The 16,878-nt window shown below is 28.3% G+C and overlaps 1 protein-coding gene across 1 annotated transcript in view; it reads right to left on the bottom strand.

Moving 5' to 3' along the window:
- Window positions 1–279: 279 nt before the first annotated feature.
- Neurl4 (neuralized E3 ubiquitin protein ligase 4) overlaps window positions 280–16,878 on the bottom strand; it is a 46,487-nt gene continuing 29,888 nt past the window's right edge. The window contains exons 15-27 of the mRNA XM_067271540.1: window positions 16,212–16,424; window positions 16,023–16,121; window positions 11,730–11,858; window positions 11,485–11,655; window positions 9,126–9,284; window positions 8,884–9,063; window positions 6,890–6,968; window positions 2,925–2,978; window positions 2,210–2,302; window positions 1,997–2,135; window positions 1,802–1,917; window positions 1,588–1,720; window positions 280–1,510 (exon numbers count right to left, since the gene is read on the bottom strand). Of these exons, the coding sequence (XP_067127641.1) occupies window positions 1,294–1,510; window positions 1,588–1,720; window positions 1,802–1,917; window positions 1,997–2,135; window positions 2,210–2,302; window positions 2,925–2,978; window positions 6,890–6,968; window positions 8,884–9,063; window positions 9,126–9,284; window positions 11,485–11,655; window positions 11,730–11,858; window positions 16,023–16,121; window positions 16,212–16,424 (1,782 nt within the window). The 3' untranslated portion in view covers window positions 280–1,293. The remainder of the gene's footprint in view (window positions 1,511–1,587; window positions 1,721–1,801; window positions 1,918–1,996; window positions 2,136–2,209; window positions 2,303–2,924; window positions 2,979–6,889; window positions 6,969–8,883; window positions 9,064–9,125; window positions 9,285–11,484; window positions 11,656–11,729; window positions 11,859–16,022; window positions 16,122–16,211; window positions 16,425–16,878) is intronic.

The raw sequence follows: 16,878 nt of genomic DNA, 5'->3' as shown, positions 1-16,878 counted from the left end.
AAACATCCATAATGTTTAGATTTCTTTCTTAACCATTTTTACTATATAGTTTCTGAAACAAGGAATTGAACAAATAATTTGTGGTGTTAAAAAAACATGCATTTACCCTTTTCAATTAAAAAAAATAATAATAAACTACTTACTAAAACCCACTCGTCTGCTATGTATATTCATTACCATAAAATGTGAAATCTGCAAGAATTATAATATAGAACCAGTATAATTAAAAGATTTACATCAATAATTTATTAATCTAAAAATTTAAATTAAATAATTACAGAAATATACATACGTACATATACTTACAATTTTATGTATGCCAATATAATTGTAAAAAGAATGCCAAAATTTCAACATAAAACATATAAAGACCAATGTTATTTTTCTTAAAGATTCTGGAAACCAGAAATACAAAAAACACAATTTGTATATACAGTAAAACAAATTTTGAATTACAAAAAATAATTCTTAAAATTTTTCTACAAGTATAAAGAATGTATTTTTCAGTTTTTTATAAAATTGAGAAATTCTCTTTCTATGCGCAACAATACTATTATAAAATTCTTTATAATAAATTATTTTTTTTATAGATTGTGATTTTTAGGCAATTATTTTAATAAAGGCAAATGAATAAATTTTTGTGTTCTGGTAACTTTTTTTGTTTTTTTAAAGCTACTGTTACCATATAATAAAAATATAATGGGCGTCATGTAATGGTGAAAAAGTGGTAAACTGCATTTTTTAGTGTCATTTTCGAGATAAAATTTTGTCGTTCATGGCTACTAATAGCACTAAAGTCAAATTAGTAGACCCATGTTTTAATATTGCCTGAAGAGATTTTTCTTTAAATTGTGACGTTCGAATGGGATCGACGGTATCTCTATGCACACCGCGTTATAAAAGAAATATCTGTCGCAAATAAATATCTGAAACGCAAACACAAGAAAAATTAAATATCCTATTTTCACTAAACAAAATATTTTTTACAGATATGTACAAATATAATGTCTATACAGTAAATGTATCTACAGAAGTAGATAATATCAGATAATAATAACTTTCAATTTTGTTTTGAATGATGCAGCAAATCATACAATGTATGATTTATTACAAAATAATGTCACATCCAGAGCATGATATATGTACTGTAGATACCAAATGTTCACATTTGTACTATATATATATATATATATATCCGATATAAAATAGCTTTGATCCAAGAAAATAAAATTTAATGCTAAAGCTAATATTTTAATAACCGATGTCGTGCTGGAGAAAAGTGATTCGTCGAACTTAGCTTCCAAATCCTTCTAGCCTTATTAGGAGGGAATGCAAAATTGTAGCACCGCATTCTTTGGTACGCCATTCGAGATCTCCGTTGCTGAAGTGAGTGTCTATCGGTTCTCTCGCACCCAGTCTCTGTGGTCCGACCGTATATGAACCTGGACGAACATACACTTGAAATGCCGCCTTGGCGTAGACAACTTTTCTAGTTTTTGGCTCTATATATCTATATTTGAAATATTTGTATTGAGTTTTGTTTTCAATTTAACTTTAATTAACTACACACGAATAAATTGAACTTACTCATACTGAGGTGAAAATAAATTATTTCCTGCATACTGCAGTGTGGGCGATAAAAACACTTGGTGCAAGTCTAAATCCTTTCCCTTCACTCTCCGAACCATTTCCTTTGCAAAAGGACCCAATCCCATTTCTCCTAGTACATTGAAATAGAATTCTTGAATTATAAATACTAATTGCACATATTTATAAAAATATAATTGTAATATAATAATACCTGGAGGAATTAACTGTCCGTGATCTAAAATTTGACGGACGGCACCGACCTTTGTACCGTGGAAGGCCACGTGCCATTTTTCTCTCATATTATTACTTTCAATTTTAGGATTTAATCTAAACATAAAATGACAGTTACATATTTAATTTCAGTACATCAAAAATTTTTGATGATGATTATTATTATAATACTTACTTTAGAGCAAATCGACACCAACCAAAAGGCAAAGCATATTCTTTGGGAGGTTCTCCTCTCTTAAAATATAATTCGTCACCACGAATTTTATGACATGTTTCACAATAACACGTGCTCTGGTCGCTCAGAAAAAACCCCTCTAAAATATAAACAACAAGATATTTTAATTGATAAACAACGATGATAAAAACTTTAAATAAATGGGTTACATACCTGGAAGACTCAATACTGATTTAAATCTAGAACACGCATTATGATATTCACAGTTCTTTACTCGATCACTCTTGTTAATTTTTTCTTTAATTCCTACAAATTAAATATTAAGTTTCTACAGTTTTTAAGAAAATGCAATAGCAAACTAGAAACTACTGTAAACAAATGATACAGTAACCAGTTTTTAATAAAAACTGTTGAAAGCATTTTGAATTGGCTACTTTATGATAATAGACATTTACAGGAGAGTTTTTGATTGTTGGACACTTATTATCTTCTTTTAAGGAATTATTTCTAATTAAAAAAATAATTTCTTAAAAGAAGATAATAAGCATCAATAAGAATATAGATTTAAATATTATACAACGGCCTAAATGACAAGATGACTTGGTGAGACGTCCATATTAATTGATGAGAATTTTTTCAGCACAGTTTATGTCCATAGCAAACAAATGAATTATTAAATGTTGAAATTAATCAAAGAAACAAATAATTATTTCTTAATATTAAAACAACCTAATAGATATTGCAACTGTTGTATTATATTAATATAGTAATTATTTGTATATTTTATACTTGAAATGCTATAATTACATGTAATATTCTTAATAATAACTATATTACATATTCAGAAATTAATATACACAATTGATTTTTACAGTTATTGTTTTAATCTTTAATAATAAATTATTATTATATTAATACTGAAATATACCTGAAAGATATAAAGGCAGTTCCAATTGTTTGTCTCTTAATTCATTTAATGAACCTGCAAATATAAATAGATAACTCCAGATCAAAAACAAATATAATCATTATAAAACTACAAAATTATCTTTGTGGATCTATCATACAAGAAAAAACTACTATGGGAAATCCTCATTAATTTGAAATTGAATAGTTTATATTGGATTGGATATTTGTACTATTTGTACTTGCTAGAGATAACTTATAAGCTTTTAAGGAATTCGGTTAGTCCAAAATACAGTTACTTTGAAGTTCACGTCTCTATATGAGTTAATATATGCGCATATCACAGTTCGGACAGAATTTTCACAGTTCGGACAGAATTTTCAATCTAAATATAAGAGAGCAACATACCATGAACAACTCTAATCTGGTTAACATGGCTTTGCTTTCACAGTAACCCATTTTCAGGTGTCAGCTTACCCATCAACTACAGTTGGGTTTCAGGGTTGCAAGATTGAGATAGTTGTAAAGATCAACTATGAGGGTAATCCCAAAAGTAAGGTCTCCTAATTTTTTAAATGCAAAGAAACGTTTATACAAAAATAAAGTTCATATCATTTTAAAGCTTGAAACATCTATCTATTTTTCTACATAATTGCCATTTCAATCAATGAATTTTTGTATGTGCTGTGGCAATTTTTGTATGCCCAAGTCATACCAGCTCGCCGCCATGTTGCGTTAAACCGATTGAAATTCATTGCCAATTGACAGAAGTGTGTGGCTAGTCGTGCATAGATGTCAAAAACATCTTCAAATGGTATAGGGAGTTTGCAACTGATCGTACTGAAATTCACAACAAAGAAAGAAGTGGGAGACTGTCAATTTCTGATGAGACAGTCGCGAAGGTTGAGCAAACCATGCATGAAGATCGGTGAGTCACTCTGGATAATCTCTGCATTTTGGTTATTGGGCTTTCCCCAAGTACAATTCATAGGATTTTAACGGAAAAGTTGCAATATCGGAAGGTGTGTGCAAGATGGGACCCGCGGTGAGCAGGTATGACATGAACATACAAAAACTGCTACTGCGCCTACAAAAATGCATTGATCAAAATGGTGATTATGTAGAAAAATGGATAAATGTTCAATCTTTAAAATGATAGAAACGTTTTAAAATACAAATGAACTTTATTTTTGTATAAAAATAGGAGACCTTACTTATTACCATTGTATACTACTAGAGTTAGCAACTATTAATTTTTGGGCTTCTTTAAAAATAATTTGGGCTGCATTTCAAGAAGTTTGCTTTACCTTTATGGCAATCTATAAGGTTCTCACCAAATGTGCTGTTTACCTGCAGTTAATTAATAATTATTAATATTTCATTTGCTTAATAAATTACATCAGTTACATGGCATTTGGAATACTGTACATAAATATAAATCTCAGTTAATTTGAAAACTCGATAATTCAAAATTGTAATTATTTTGTCCCTCGAATTTCAAACTAACAAGGATATCTTCTGTATTTTTTAAAGGAGAGACATCTTTATTGTTTAAACAGAAGGCATTTCAAGCTACTCCCCTCATCAGTCTGTTTTGGGCATTTCAGTCAATGTTTACACAGATTTATCTGCATAAATATCGACTGAAGTGCCCAAAAGCAAAATTAATCATAGCCTGAAATACATTTCTATTGAAATAATAAAGATGACTGTCTTTTAGAAAATAGTAGTTTCCCCTTGTATGATAAATTCTAATTATCACAGAAGTAAAGAAATTATATTAATTATTATTAAGTCCCTATTAAAAGAGAACTTTGTACCAATCTGGCATTGAGTTATCAAGTCCAATATGTAGCTATCACAAGTATGAAATCTTAAAAGATCAACAAATATGAAGTCACCTTTGACCAAAGCTCAAAATAGCTATCTCAATATATTTTATTCAAATCAGTGTTGTTCCCATAAAAAAATAAACTTCAATAATACAAATATTCTGTTTTGCTTACTTTCAAATCTGTCCTATTTCTTTATTACATATGGTATAATTATAACTGATGTATACTGAAATTCATCTATTAATTATATTAAATCAATTTACAAAAAATGTAATATACAACATCCCTCTCATATCTCATGGTTTTACTATTATATTTTGCTAGCTCTAAACTTTTACAATAACGATACTACAGTATCATAGTAATGTAAGAATTTTGACATAAGAATGTAAATTATTTCAACTTAAACATTATTTCTGAGAGTTTCTGAAATTTGATATATTTTTTATTTTTGATCAAATTTCAATAAAATAAACATAATAAAAAAAGCACTTTCAGCATTCTATGAGTATTTTACATCATTAGAAATTAGAAAGAAGACAAAATGAAGAAATCATAGATTTTCATATAATGCCAACAGTTTCACAATTTTAGAATAATGGAGAGGGATATATAACCTCACATAAACTGGCATGCTGGTTTTTTACCATATGGAAACAAATGATTTCATGATCTCTCTGGATAGACTGACATGCCAGACAATCCGACAAAATACAATACATAATATTTAATGTCCACCAATGGTCTGTAAGCACTAGGTTGTTTGAGTTTTAACTCATAGAAAATTTGAAAATTCTATTTAAATCTTATTTTTCAATATACAGTAGAGAGTCGTTAATCCGAATCAATTGGGGACTGGGGTTGTTCGGATAACCGATTATGTACGAAAAAATATATTAACCTGTCCAATGTTCAAATTTTTCTCCGTTGCGTGTCGCTTCGTGTTGAATTTTCGTCGATTTTAAGCCTAACGAAAATTTTTATAATAATAATTGAGGCTATTGTATCGTTAAAAATTATTTCTTTATTTTGTACAAACAAAATAAATATATTGAAGAATATAAAAACATAAAAAATTATACTTTAGAAGTAAATCTAGTATCAAAAAAGTTTGATTCAGCACGACACAGTCCGACTGAAAATCATTCGGATAACCAGGGTTCGGATTAACAACTCTATTGTATATTTAATATTCTCCTTAAGATCACAACTTTTTAATAATTTCTTTAAATCAATCAAAATGTGCTGTTGGATCATAATTTCCCTCTTCAATTAGGTTACAGACATAATTATTTCCTTGGTTTTGCAATACTATTATTTGACTCATTTATCAGATTTTAACAATAATAATAGTTATTTGAAAAATCATAAGTTAACTTTTACACAAATATTTAAATACCCGAGTCCTGCATATTACATGACTATTTTCCCTTTAGGAATTATAATTCTTTGTACAGTTGAACTTAATTCTGGTCTAACATTTTCTGACACCCAATTAATCATTATTCATGTATGGCTGAAGAGGGTCTTAAAGATCAATACGCACGGTTACATTCTAATGATAATGTCATTTTGATGCCCTCAGTAACAGTGTAATAAGTCTCTGATAGTTCTACTAAGCAGTGTATGAGATACCTTTATAAATATTCAGACAACAAGCTTTAATATAAATCTTACTCAAACTGATACGTTTGTTATTTTTATGAATAAAGCTAGAAAAATGTTTGATTTAATGAAGTTCAATCAATAACCAAATTAAATTAAATGCAGACAATTATACAACAAACAGAAGAGATATTTATCAAGTTAAAGAACTGTTATCTTAAGTTTACAAAGAAAATGTTAAAATTTACATTATTGCTAGAGTGAAAATATTCAATATATAATATACTTTTGGTTGAAAAAAATCTGTATAATTATTTTTCATAAAATCATTAAGACAAGATTTCAATTTAGTAAGCAGCATAAATTTTATCAGAAATACATTTAAGTAATCAATGAAGAATTATCTCATTTTTGATAACAAAAAGATACTTTGAAAGAGTAGTGTAGAAAATAGGTACAAAAATGATTTTTTAATTAAAAATAGATCCTTTACAGAAAAGAAAAACTGACTATATTCAGAGAAAATTAGATTTTGTTGTACACTCACCACAATCAATATCATTTTTCTCCCTATGATTTCTTTCTGGAGTATCACTTTCATTCTCTTCTTCTTCAATAATAGAAACCTATAAATTAAAAACATCTCTGACAGTTTTTTTATACTAGACATTGAAATAATTTCATAATTTATAAAGATTAACTGAATAAATAATAATGAACTTTCATTTTAATTAATTTTATAAATAAATTTCATATCTACATTGACATTTGTTATATTTTTAAAAATCTTAACATAATTATGGATTTTTTATACACACTAATTTGAATTTCAAAAAAGATAGTCAGAATTGTTGGAAAAAGTTTTTAAAGTTTGAAACAGTAATTAATTTACAGTAAAATGCTGATATAACAAAATTGTAAGAGATCATTGAAATAATCTAAATGCCAGAATATTAAATAATGAAAAACCTACACCTTGAAAGAAAATAATCTTTAAAATTACAGATTTTTTTAATACTGTTGTTAGAATAAATTTCATACTTATACAATTTTAAAAGAAACCATGATGAATCAGCATGTTATGTTTCAGATTTTAAAAAAATTTTACTCTGCCTTGCAAGCATTAAGAGAGTCTTTTATCATGCCAGATTGTGGGCAAAGTCCACAATAGAATGGTCAGCTGGCAAGGCATAGAATCAACTTCTGATAAATTGTGAGCCAACCAACACTCAAACCCAGCTCTCTTGGAATAGAGTGCCTTTACTGTACCAACTATCTGACCACGTATGTTTGTAATTGATTTTATTGTCAACATTGTCTATTTCTTGGAATAGCTGTTTTTCTAATGGTGGCTACACTGATAATCTTATGCCCCTCTGCAGAATACAGACTTCTTTCAGCAATAAACATCAGCTAATTTTCATCTTGGCATCATCGTGTACAGTATTAGATGGTCAAGATATCACTTTGAGTAATTGTATAATAATAACACTATACTACAAACTAAATTGACAATTATAACTAAAAATTAAAGCACTATCCATTGACAACAAAAGATGACATTTACAGATTTTATTGTAAGGATTACTTTCTTTCATAAAGGGTTAATGGTACTTTTACACTTCCATCAATTCAATACAAAATGACTTTTAAAACTTGTATTTTTTGTGGGTGATTGTGAAAGCTTTCTCAATAATCACTTATTCTGACATATGACTACTGTCCATTTATTATCAGCCATCATTTAAATGTTGATCAATATTCAACATTCTGTCAAAATGTTAAGCATGTAGCAAGTGAGAATTTCAAAACCTTTTGCAGAAAATGTAGGAAAAATTTATTACATTAGTAAAAGAAAGTCTTTTACATTTCTAATGTATAGCTAGAGCCTATCTAAATATTTATTAATTCATAGTTATTGGTTATTTTAACCACAAATACATGAAGCAGGTTTCAAAATTTCCATATTGCAATCAATTTTCATTTCTTTTTTAATCCAGTTTTTTTTATTCTTTCTCTTCTTTTGTAAATCCCAATGTAATATTCTTGATATTAGAATAAAAAGAAAACAATTTCTGGGCATATCTGTTTTGAAAATGTTCTATATATAGTGTATACTGACCTTAATCTAAAAATATTGGTATAATGTGAAAGTGAGGTTGTATATCTTTGATGATTCAACATATGAGAATTATTAAATGAATCTCATTAAACAATTTGTTGTGATTAATGGTGGTGCCAATATGAAAATAGCATAAGATGCAAACTGGTGGAAAGATTGAAAATAAATTTGTTATACCAGCATTTATTACAGAGACAATTTACTGTATTAATCTTGATATGTTGAAATTATATAACTAATTAGATTTTATTCTAATTTACTGGGAAATTCAAGTCTTGGAATATCTGTTCCAACATTTTTCAACTAAACTTACAAGACTTATCAGTTCAGTTTTTGTGGCATATATTTGAGATAAAAAATAAAATAAACTTAGCTAATTGAAATTATTGAACTATGATAAAAGCTATAAAGATTGTTACCTGTTCACACTGTCCATAAACATCTACAAGGGCATAACAAATGGCGGGAATATTTCTGGCAGCAATTCCTTGATCTATATTATTTACAAACAAGTGTAGTCTATTTTCAGTGTCTATCATTATGCCAATGATGTGTCCAGTCTGAAGACTGTCCAAATTGGGTCCATAACGTCCCTTCACCTAGATACACAAAATTTTACAAACAAACAAAAATTTTTTTAATGTAAAATTAAGTGACGCACTTTGATACTATTCTGAAACACAGAATCTCCACATATTATCCATGAAGATTTCCTTAAAGAGAATGCAGACACAGGAAAATGAAGTTTTTCTGGAGAGACTGCAATGATGCCAATTTGGAGGGAAGAAGTCCATTTTGTATGCAGTTTATCTATTCTTACCTGAAAAGAAATTCACTTTAGTATTTCAAAAAATTCTTATATTCAGTATAGTAAATAATCAATAGGATTAATGCATAACAAGAATTTTCTAGTACTTTTCAGCTTTTAATTATAACTTTGAAAGAAGAAAAAAGAATAATTAGACTAAAATAAAAACAGTAATAAAAAATTTTAGATTCTTTCAAAGTTTTGAAATTTCATTAATGTGAAGTATCTACACTTTATATAAAGTATAAATTAATTAAATCTAATTAATTTATACTTTATAGATATATCTTAATTTATATAAATAATGGCCATAATTACCAATTAAACTAAAGGACAATTCACATTTTGTGAGAATGGAAAAGAGGGGAACTTTTCTCTTTTCTATTATTCTCAACTTTCCACACACATAAGGAGTCATTCTTTCCCAGAATAAGAATGGAGCTGTTGTTCATTGTTTTCCTTTGCACAAGTAAACTAGTTTTTTGTTCATTACAAAGTGGAACATAAACATAAAAGTTTATATTATGTTTTTTGTGTGTTACCTTATATATTAAAAAATTATATTTGAAATTTCTGACAATTTTACAAGAAACTGAAGATTATAAAAAACAAAAAAAAAAATCACACACACTGTCATATGTTTTCTGTTTTTTATAATCTCACCAAACTATTTTCCTTTATAAGAACATCATCTCTACATTCTTATTTTGGGAAAGACTACAGAATCTTTTATTTCTAAATTTAAGTTTTATATAAATTTACAAAAGAAAATCATGCTTTATTGATGATTTTAATTTGAACTTTTAAAATGAAAATATCATTAAAACAAATTTTGTAAAAAATACCTCTAATGAATTAAGTGCAGTCAAGAACATATTTTACATGTTAAAGAAATATCAATATTTTCTTTAAATTCAAACATTACCATCCATTAAAGTTTAAAGAATCATTTTTTGGTTTTCTGGATTCATTAGGAATGACAGAGTTCCATTAAATTCCTAAATCAGACCTTGAGTATTCAGTGCTAAGAGACAACTCTGAATTAAAATGTATTCTATTTACATTATTATTCTTTTAGAAATCTACTTGTTCTCCTAAAACGTAAAACTTATATGTTTCTTGCAAAACATTTTGGTTGTTTTTTATCAGGTCATTGTTATACATAGTTACTTGGCAGTAATGCAAAGTGAATCGATGCTATTATGTAAAATTACTGTAATTTCCTGCAATTTACTTGCAGTGACATATACCAAAAGAAAATTATTAAAACAAAAATAAAAACATTGCACAATCGACATTGCTATATCTTATGTCCTTAAAGTTGCTGTTGCAAACATGTTACTTAACTCATATACAAGTTAGAAGGTATTAACCCTCATTCTGTTTTTTACCTTGTTTCTTTTGTTTTATTTCCAATAGCAATTCATTGTAGATGTAATTATAAAGTAAGTGAAACTGAAAAAACAGAATATTTAAATCCTAGTATTTATGAAATCGTGCCGGTACTTATTCTGCAACTTGAACACCAACTACATAGTGTATTTACTCGGACGCATGGCAAATTTCATCACTAATTTTTATTCAGTTGATACGTGTATTAAGTGCAACGTGTACAAGCACTTAATACACGTATCAACTGAATAAAAATTAGTGATGAAATTTGCCATGTGTCCGAGTAAATACACTATGTAGTTGGTGTTCAAATTGCAGAATATTTAAATATTTGAGAAAGAACTAATAAAACTGCATAATACCAAAACTAATAATAATAATAAATTTTAATTAAAGCATTTTTGTTGTATTTTACATATTTGTTCATTTTATGCGATTTTTCTGTCCAAGAGTGAGAATGTTTTTAACTATGTAAAATTATGCATATAAAAGCTGCAGTTTCTCTCTCTCTCTCTCTCTCTCTCTTCTAAAATATTAAATTATTATGTCTCAATTTTTATCTTTTCAAATATGCTTATTTTAATTCATGTACAAGTATTTTAAGCCAAAATATTGCTGATATAAATTAAGATACATCAGCAATACAGCATAAATGTTCATCTTGATTATTATACAGAAAATCTAGGCAAATTTTTTGACCTTAAATATCAATTTGACTATATTTTTCTTCAAAATTCCTCAAAAGAGTTATAACTGAATTGTTACAGAAACAAAACAAAGAGTTGAAAAGTACTAAAAAAGTTATGAAAATTGATTAAACCTGAAAAAGTTGATCTCTTGGTAATGGCTTACTAGACACTACAATTCCTTGGTTGTAACTCGCAATTCGTTTGGCCGTTAAATTTCCGTGTAAAAGTTGAATGTTTTTGCCTCTGTTTTCATGAAATTCCTGCTTTACATGCTCTTTACTGATTGAATGAGGTTCTTCTATCTGAAATAAAAATATATATAACAACATAGCTTTATATTTTAAAAAAAATTTAGGATTTGTCTTTGGATACTTACTTCTAATGCTTCATTTTCTGTTGTTATTGGTGTTGGTGGAAGCTGGGACTCTAAAATATTCGTCACAGGCGTATTGCAGAGTTTGACTATTTCGACTGTTCCGTATAAATCCAAAATGGCATATAATTTCTATGAAAATTAATTTATAAAACTTTTTGTTTCATACAAAAAACATTTTTATGATTTTTAAAAATATAATAATTATACATACACAGAAATATTAACTTCATGTAAAGCATTTTTATTTAGGTATCATGCAAATGTAAAATAGTCTGCAATAATTTGTAATTTATAGCAATATTTCAAATAAAGCTAAACACATTAAATACTAGATATAAACATTTAACAAGCTTGTCAACATTTTCCAATTACAATGAAACATCTTATAATGAATGAACTTAGTTATTAAGATAAATTATTTTGTTAACTTTTATTCATAGTTTAAGCATTAGACCAAATATCCACTAAGTCTTTGAAAATGATGCATTTATTTTATAATAAAATAATTTTATTTCCAAACAATATGTCATTGGCAACATAAATTTAAAGCAGCAACATTAAAATGCATCTATAGTAGGGGAGAGCGGGGCTAAAAGTTCTTGGGGTAAGTTGTTCCGATTGAAATAGATCCATAAGGAAAAAAAGAAATATAATTAGCAAATACGTCATGAATCTAATGTGATTGAACATTGATAATTGATAATTTCAAGGCTGATTAGCTACTTAAGCTAATATAATGGTTTATAATTTTTATTTAACGATTATATTAACGATTAATGTTAAAAAGTAAAAATGTTTAGTTTATAATAAATTAAAAAAAAACAACTAATTATTCATAAGATATTATTGATTAGTCCTTAAATACATACTTAGTTAAATAAATTATTGTTTTTTTTTTACATATTACACCTTCCATAGATCTCGTAACAATTTGCCCCACCCTGTTAACAACTAGCCCCAAACCGGGGTAAGTTGTTACTTTCCGACTTTAGGTATTGTATTATTAATTATAAAAAAATCTTACACAAAACAACCCCAAAAACTGTCTTTATAGCAAAGTTAGATATATTACTAAATTTTAATCTCTCAATACTTATGCTAGAATTACGTTTCCTTAACAAATTATGACGTTGATTAAAAAACGGAACTTGTAGCCCCGCTCTCCCCTACACACTGAAAGAGACTTACTTCAGATAACTATATTATTCATATTATCTATATAAATAAAAATGTAAATGTTCATTTGTTCAAAATCTTAAATCTCGGAGAGTTCTTAACCGATTGCTTTGAAATTTTGAAACAACATTGTATTCAAATACGTGCGTTTTTATATTATATAGATGTCAAAATTACCCCCCCCCCCTGCGGGAGGGACAGGATTAAGGTTTACCATAAAGAACTTGGGTTCTATTATACTATTTTAGATGCGGTTTTTTGTGCTTTTGATTGCATTTTAATAGGGTATGTCAAGAGAATTAGAGAATTAGAGAATTAGAACTAAGAAGAGATTTTTCAAAATTCCCCTCATGGGGAGTGTTATACATTTTTAATAGATACATTTTGGGCCACAGCAACACGTGGCCAGGTACAGCTAGTTTTAAATAAATATTTAAATAGCAAAAACTATAGATAAATGATAACTGTTATTTCCCTGAAACAATAACATTGATACATAGAAAAAATAATATTAACCTATATTTGTAATACAACTTCCTGAAACCATCTGAATCCAGCCCTGTGTGCAAAGAGATGCTCACAGTGTTGCAAGGACAGGTCCAAAGGCAAAGTCACTCAGAAGTGTTTTTCAATGTCCTGGGCATTGTGCACATGGAATTCATTTCTGAAGGCACTACTGTAAACACTACTTGTTTTTACTAGTAGCGTTTACACTACTGTAAACACTACACTATATGTGCAAATTCTACATCATCTGTTTGAATATCAATTCATTACAAAAGACCTGAGCTGTAATAGAACAACTAGTTTCTCCTGCATGACAATGCTCTTGCACATTGCTCTCTTCTGGTGCAAATTGAGCTGGCAAAATCATGAATGGCAGTCTTGCCACATCCTGCATACTCACCAGACCAGGTACAATGCAATTTTCTTTTTCGTCACATGAAACAACAACTTCAAACTTTTCAGGAGTGTTTCCAGTAGTTTTATCATCATTTGCAGTGTGCATTGTGGCCAAAGGACATTACTTTGAAAATAAATGTCTCAACTCAATAATTCACGTAATAAATGTATCAGGTAACCAAAAAAGTTCTGTCGTTTTTTGTTGAAAGAAAACAAACATAAAAATGTATAGGAAATAACACAATTTATTCATTAAAATAACCACTCTCTCATTTAATAACCTTTTCCCAACGGGAAACAAGCTTATAAATTCCATTTTTATAAAAAGTCACAATCTTTAGAGTTGAAAAACTTCTCTAACTCCATTTCCATAGCCTCTCTATTTCTGAACTGTCAATTTTGCAGATGATTATCTAGGCTTAAAAATAGGTGATAGTCAGAAGGGCTAATGTCAGGAGAATAAGGAGGGTGCAAACGAGGTTCCAATCCAAGGATCTCAATTGTGTCAGAGATCACACACGACTTGAGGCCTATAGCATAATTGTGTAGGAAAAGAATGCCTTTACGATTCACTAAAGCTGGTTGTTTTTTCAAAAGTGATTGGTGAACTCAACGGAGTTGGTCATTGTAGACGTTAGCAGTAATAGTCTGGCCAGGTGGTATAAGTTCATAGTGAACAATTCCATTTGCAGTCCAGCATACGCACAATATTGGCAGGTGTCAATTGATGATGTCTCCATTTGCTGAGCTTGTAAACTTTCCCAAGACTATGCAAATGTAAACAGACAGTTTCATAATTTACGGAGAACCTTTGTGCTAACATCTGACAAGTTTGAGCAGAATCTTCTTCAATTGCAGCCTGTAATTCATCATCATTAATGACATATGGCTGCCCTTCTCGTGGCACATCTTTAAGCGACTCATCACCAGAAGAAAATTTTCTAAACCACCTTTGGGTGGTGCGAGTGCTGACAGAACCTTGTCCGAAAGCCTGGCATATTTTTTTAGCCGTTTGCACAAATTTTGTTCCAAGTTTAAACTCATACAACATACAAGCATGAATTGTAGAGTTTGGAGTACTCATCTTCAGGTCAATTTTTATAATATTAAGAGATAACCTTTCCACTTCTCTTTATATAAGATGAGTCAGCATTAAATCTTGATTAACATATTGCTGGAATTTTAGTGCCATCTATTGTGTATTGCATGTAACATTGTTTAAACTTTGTAGTTTCACAAAAAACGACAGAACTTTTTTGGTTACCTGATATCTGTTCACAATATGCTTAAAAAGTTCAAGGACTAAGCAGATTAGGTTGACTGCAAAAACTGACTATACTTGTATATTTGACTAATTTAACTGAATGAGTTAAAAATACAAATTGAGATAAATATCAATATATTACTCACATGTATGAGAAATTAATGTTTAATTTCCCAATTAAATAATTATCAATCAAGGTAATTTTGCTCAACTAATAGAATTTTTACCTTTGAGAAGCATTTTTTCTATTTGAAGGGAGAAAGATGTTTGGTTCAAATAGCTACCTTAGTAACAACTAATTTAAAATAAAAAACTTAAAAAACATGTATTTGGATGATAATATTAAAATGAAAATTCAGATGTGTCTGCTCAAAAAAAGTAGGGATAGTTTCATATTTTTCTATATAAATTTCTTGCTGTAATAAAGCAGTGACACCAAAATTTTTACTATAATTTCAAATGGTTTATATTTAAATAATAAGAAAGTATTTTTGAGTAATTTTTAAAAAATTAAACTTTTTAATTGCATTTTTTAATCAAAACTGATTTAATTTAATACTTTATCAGTTGACCAGAAATTATTTTGTAAGAGAAAAAAATTCTTTAAGTAATTAAAATTTTATTAAGATTTTGGAAAAAGCATTTTTCAAACTTAAATGTTGTATTCCAAAAAGAAAAATTTCTAGAACATTTATTAGAATTGTTTTAAATTGTTGTAATACTAATAATAAACATATCACAAAGTATATTCAGATTTGAATTGTAGAACTAATTGTAATGTAGATTACAATAAATGATAAATTAATTTTATGTAAACAAGTAAATTCTAGCATATAAAATTTAAATTTTTCATTTTGTTATTTGTAATAATGCTTCCTTCACATTACTACATTTACATTCAGATGGTTAATTAAACATTTTAGACAATGCATTATATTTTGAATAATCACCTTAGGAAGATTTGTAGCTGCCACGCCTAAATCTTCACCATTTAAATGGATGTGCATGTTATTGTCTGATCCATATCTGATGCCAATACGATCACCTATCTGCAATTATGATTATTATTTCAGCTATTCACATTAAATAAAAATATCTAAAATAGTATTTTATTACTTTTATATACAAATATTTCTTACCACAAGTCTTTCAAGAGATGGCCCGTAATTATCTTTTATCAGTACTCCATTTCTTTTAATCTGAGTGCCAACATAAAACCAAGTATCACACGATTGAAGCTCACTAACTGTTGAAGGAAGAGAAAGCTGATTGTTACAATTTGCAGGTGAAAATGTAGTTAAACCAATCAGAATTGATCCAGCCCACTGATTATTTAACTGATCTATCTGCATCTGAAATAATAATTTTAAATATAATTAATCTCAAAAATCTAAGTAATATGAAACACATGATCACCATCATTTAGTAACCACTAGTGTCTTGTGTATGCGAGACTGCTAAGTTTAATGATGTTCATTATCTTCACTATTCTGTACAAAGCAGTGGTTAAATTTTTAGCATTGCAAAATTGAGCATGAAGGAAAAACGATCAATTCAGTGAAGTATTGTAAAACTTTATAAGAACTCACAAAATGTATTCACAGAGTTTAATGAGAAAGACTTGTCTTGTAACAGCATGGATTTGACACCATCAGATTTTTGGATATTCCCATAGTTAAAGACAATGTCAAAATGTCAACACTTTTCATTAGATGCTGAAGTACAAGCTGCAACATGGAAATGAATCAAGAAAATCCATAAAGTTTTTCATGAACAAAAATAAATTGAATTATAACTTCCCACTGT

Source organism: Centruroides vittatus, unplaced genomic scaffold, assembly GCF_030686945.1.
Source record: "Centruroides vittatus isolate TY-2023 unplaced genomic scaffold, ASM3068694v2 contig_4, whole genome shotgun sequence".
NCBI classification, from domain to species: Eukaryota; Metazoa; Arthropoda; class Arachnida; order Scorpiones; family Buthidae; genus Centruroides; species Centruroides vittatus.
This window is presented reverse-complemented; position numbering and strand designations above follow the sequence as displayed.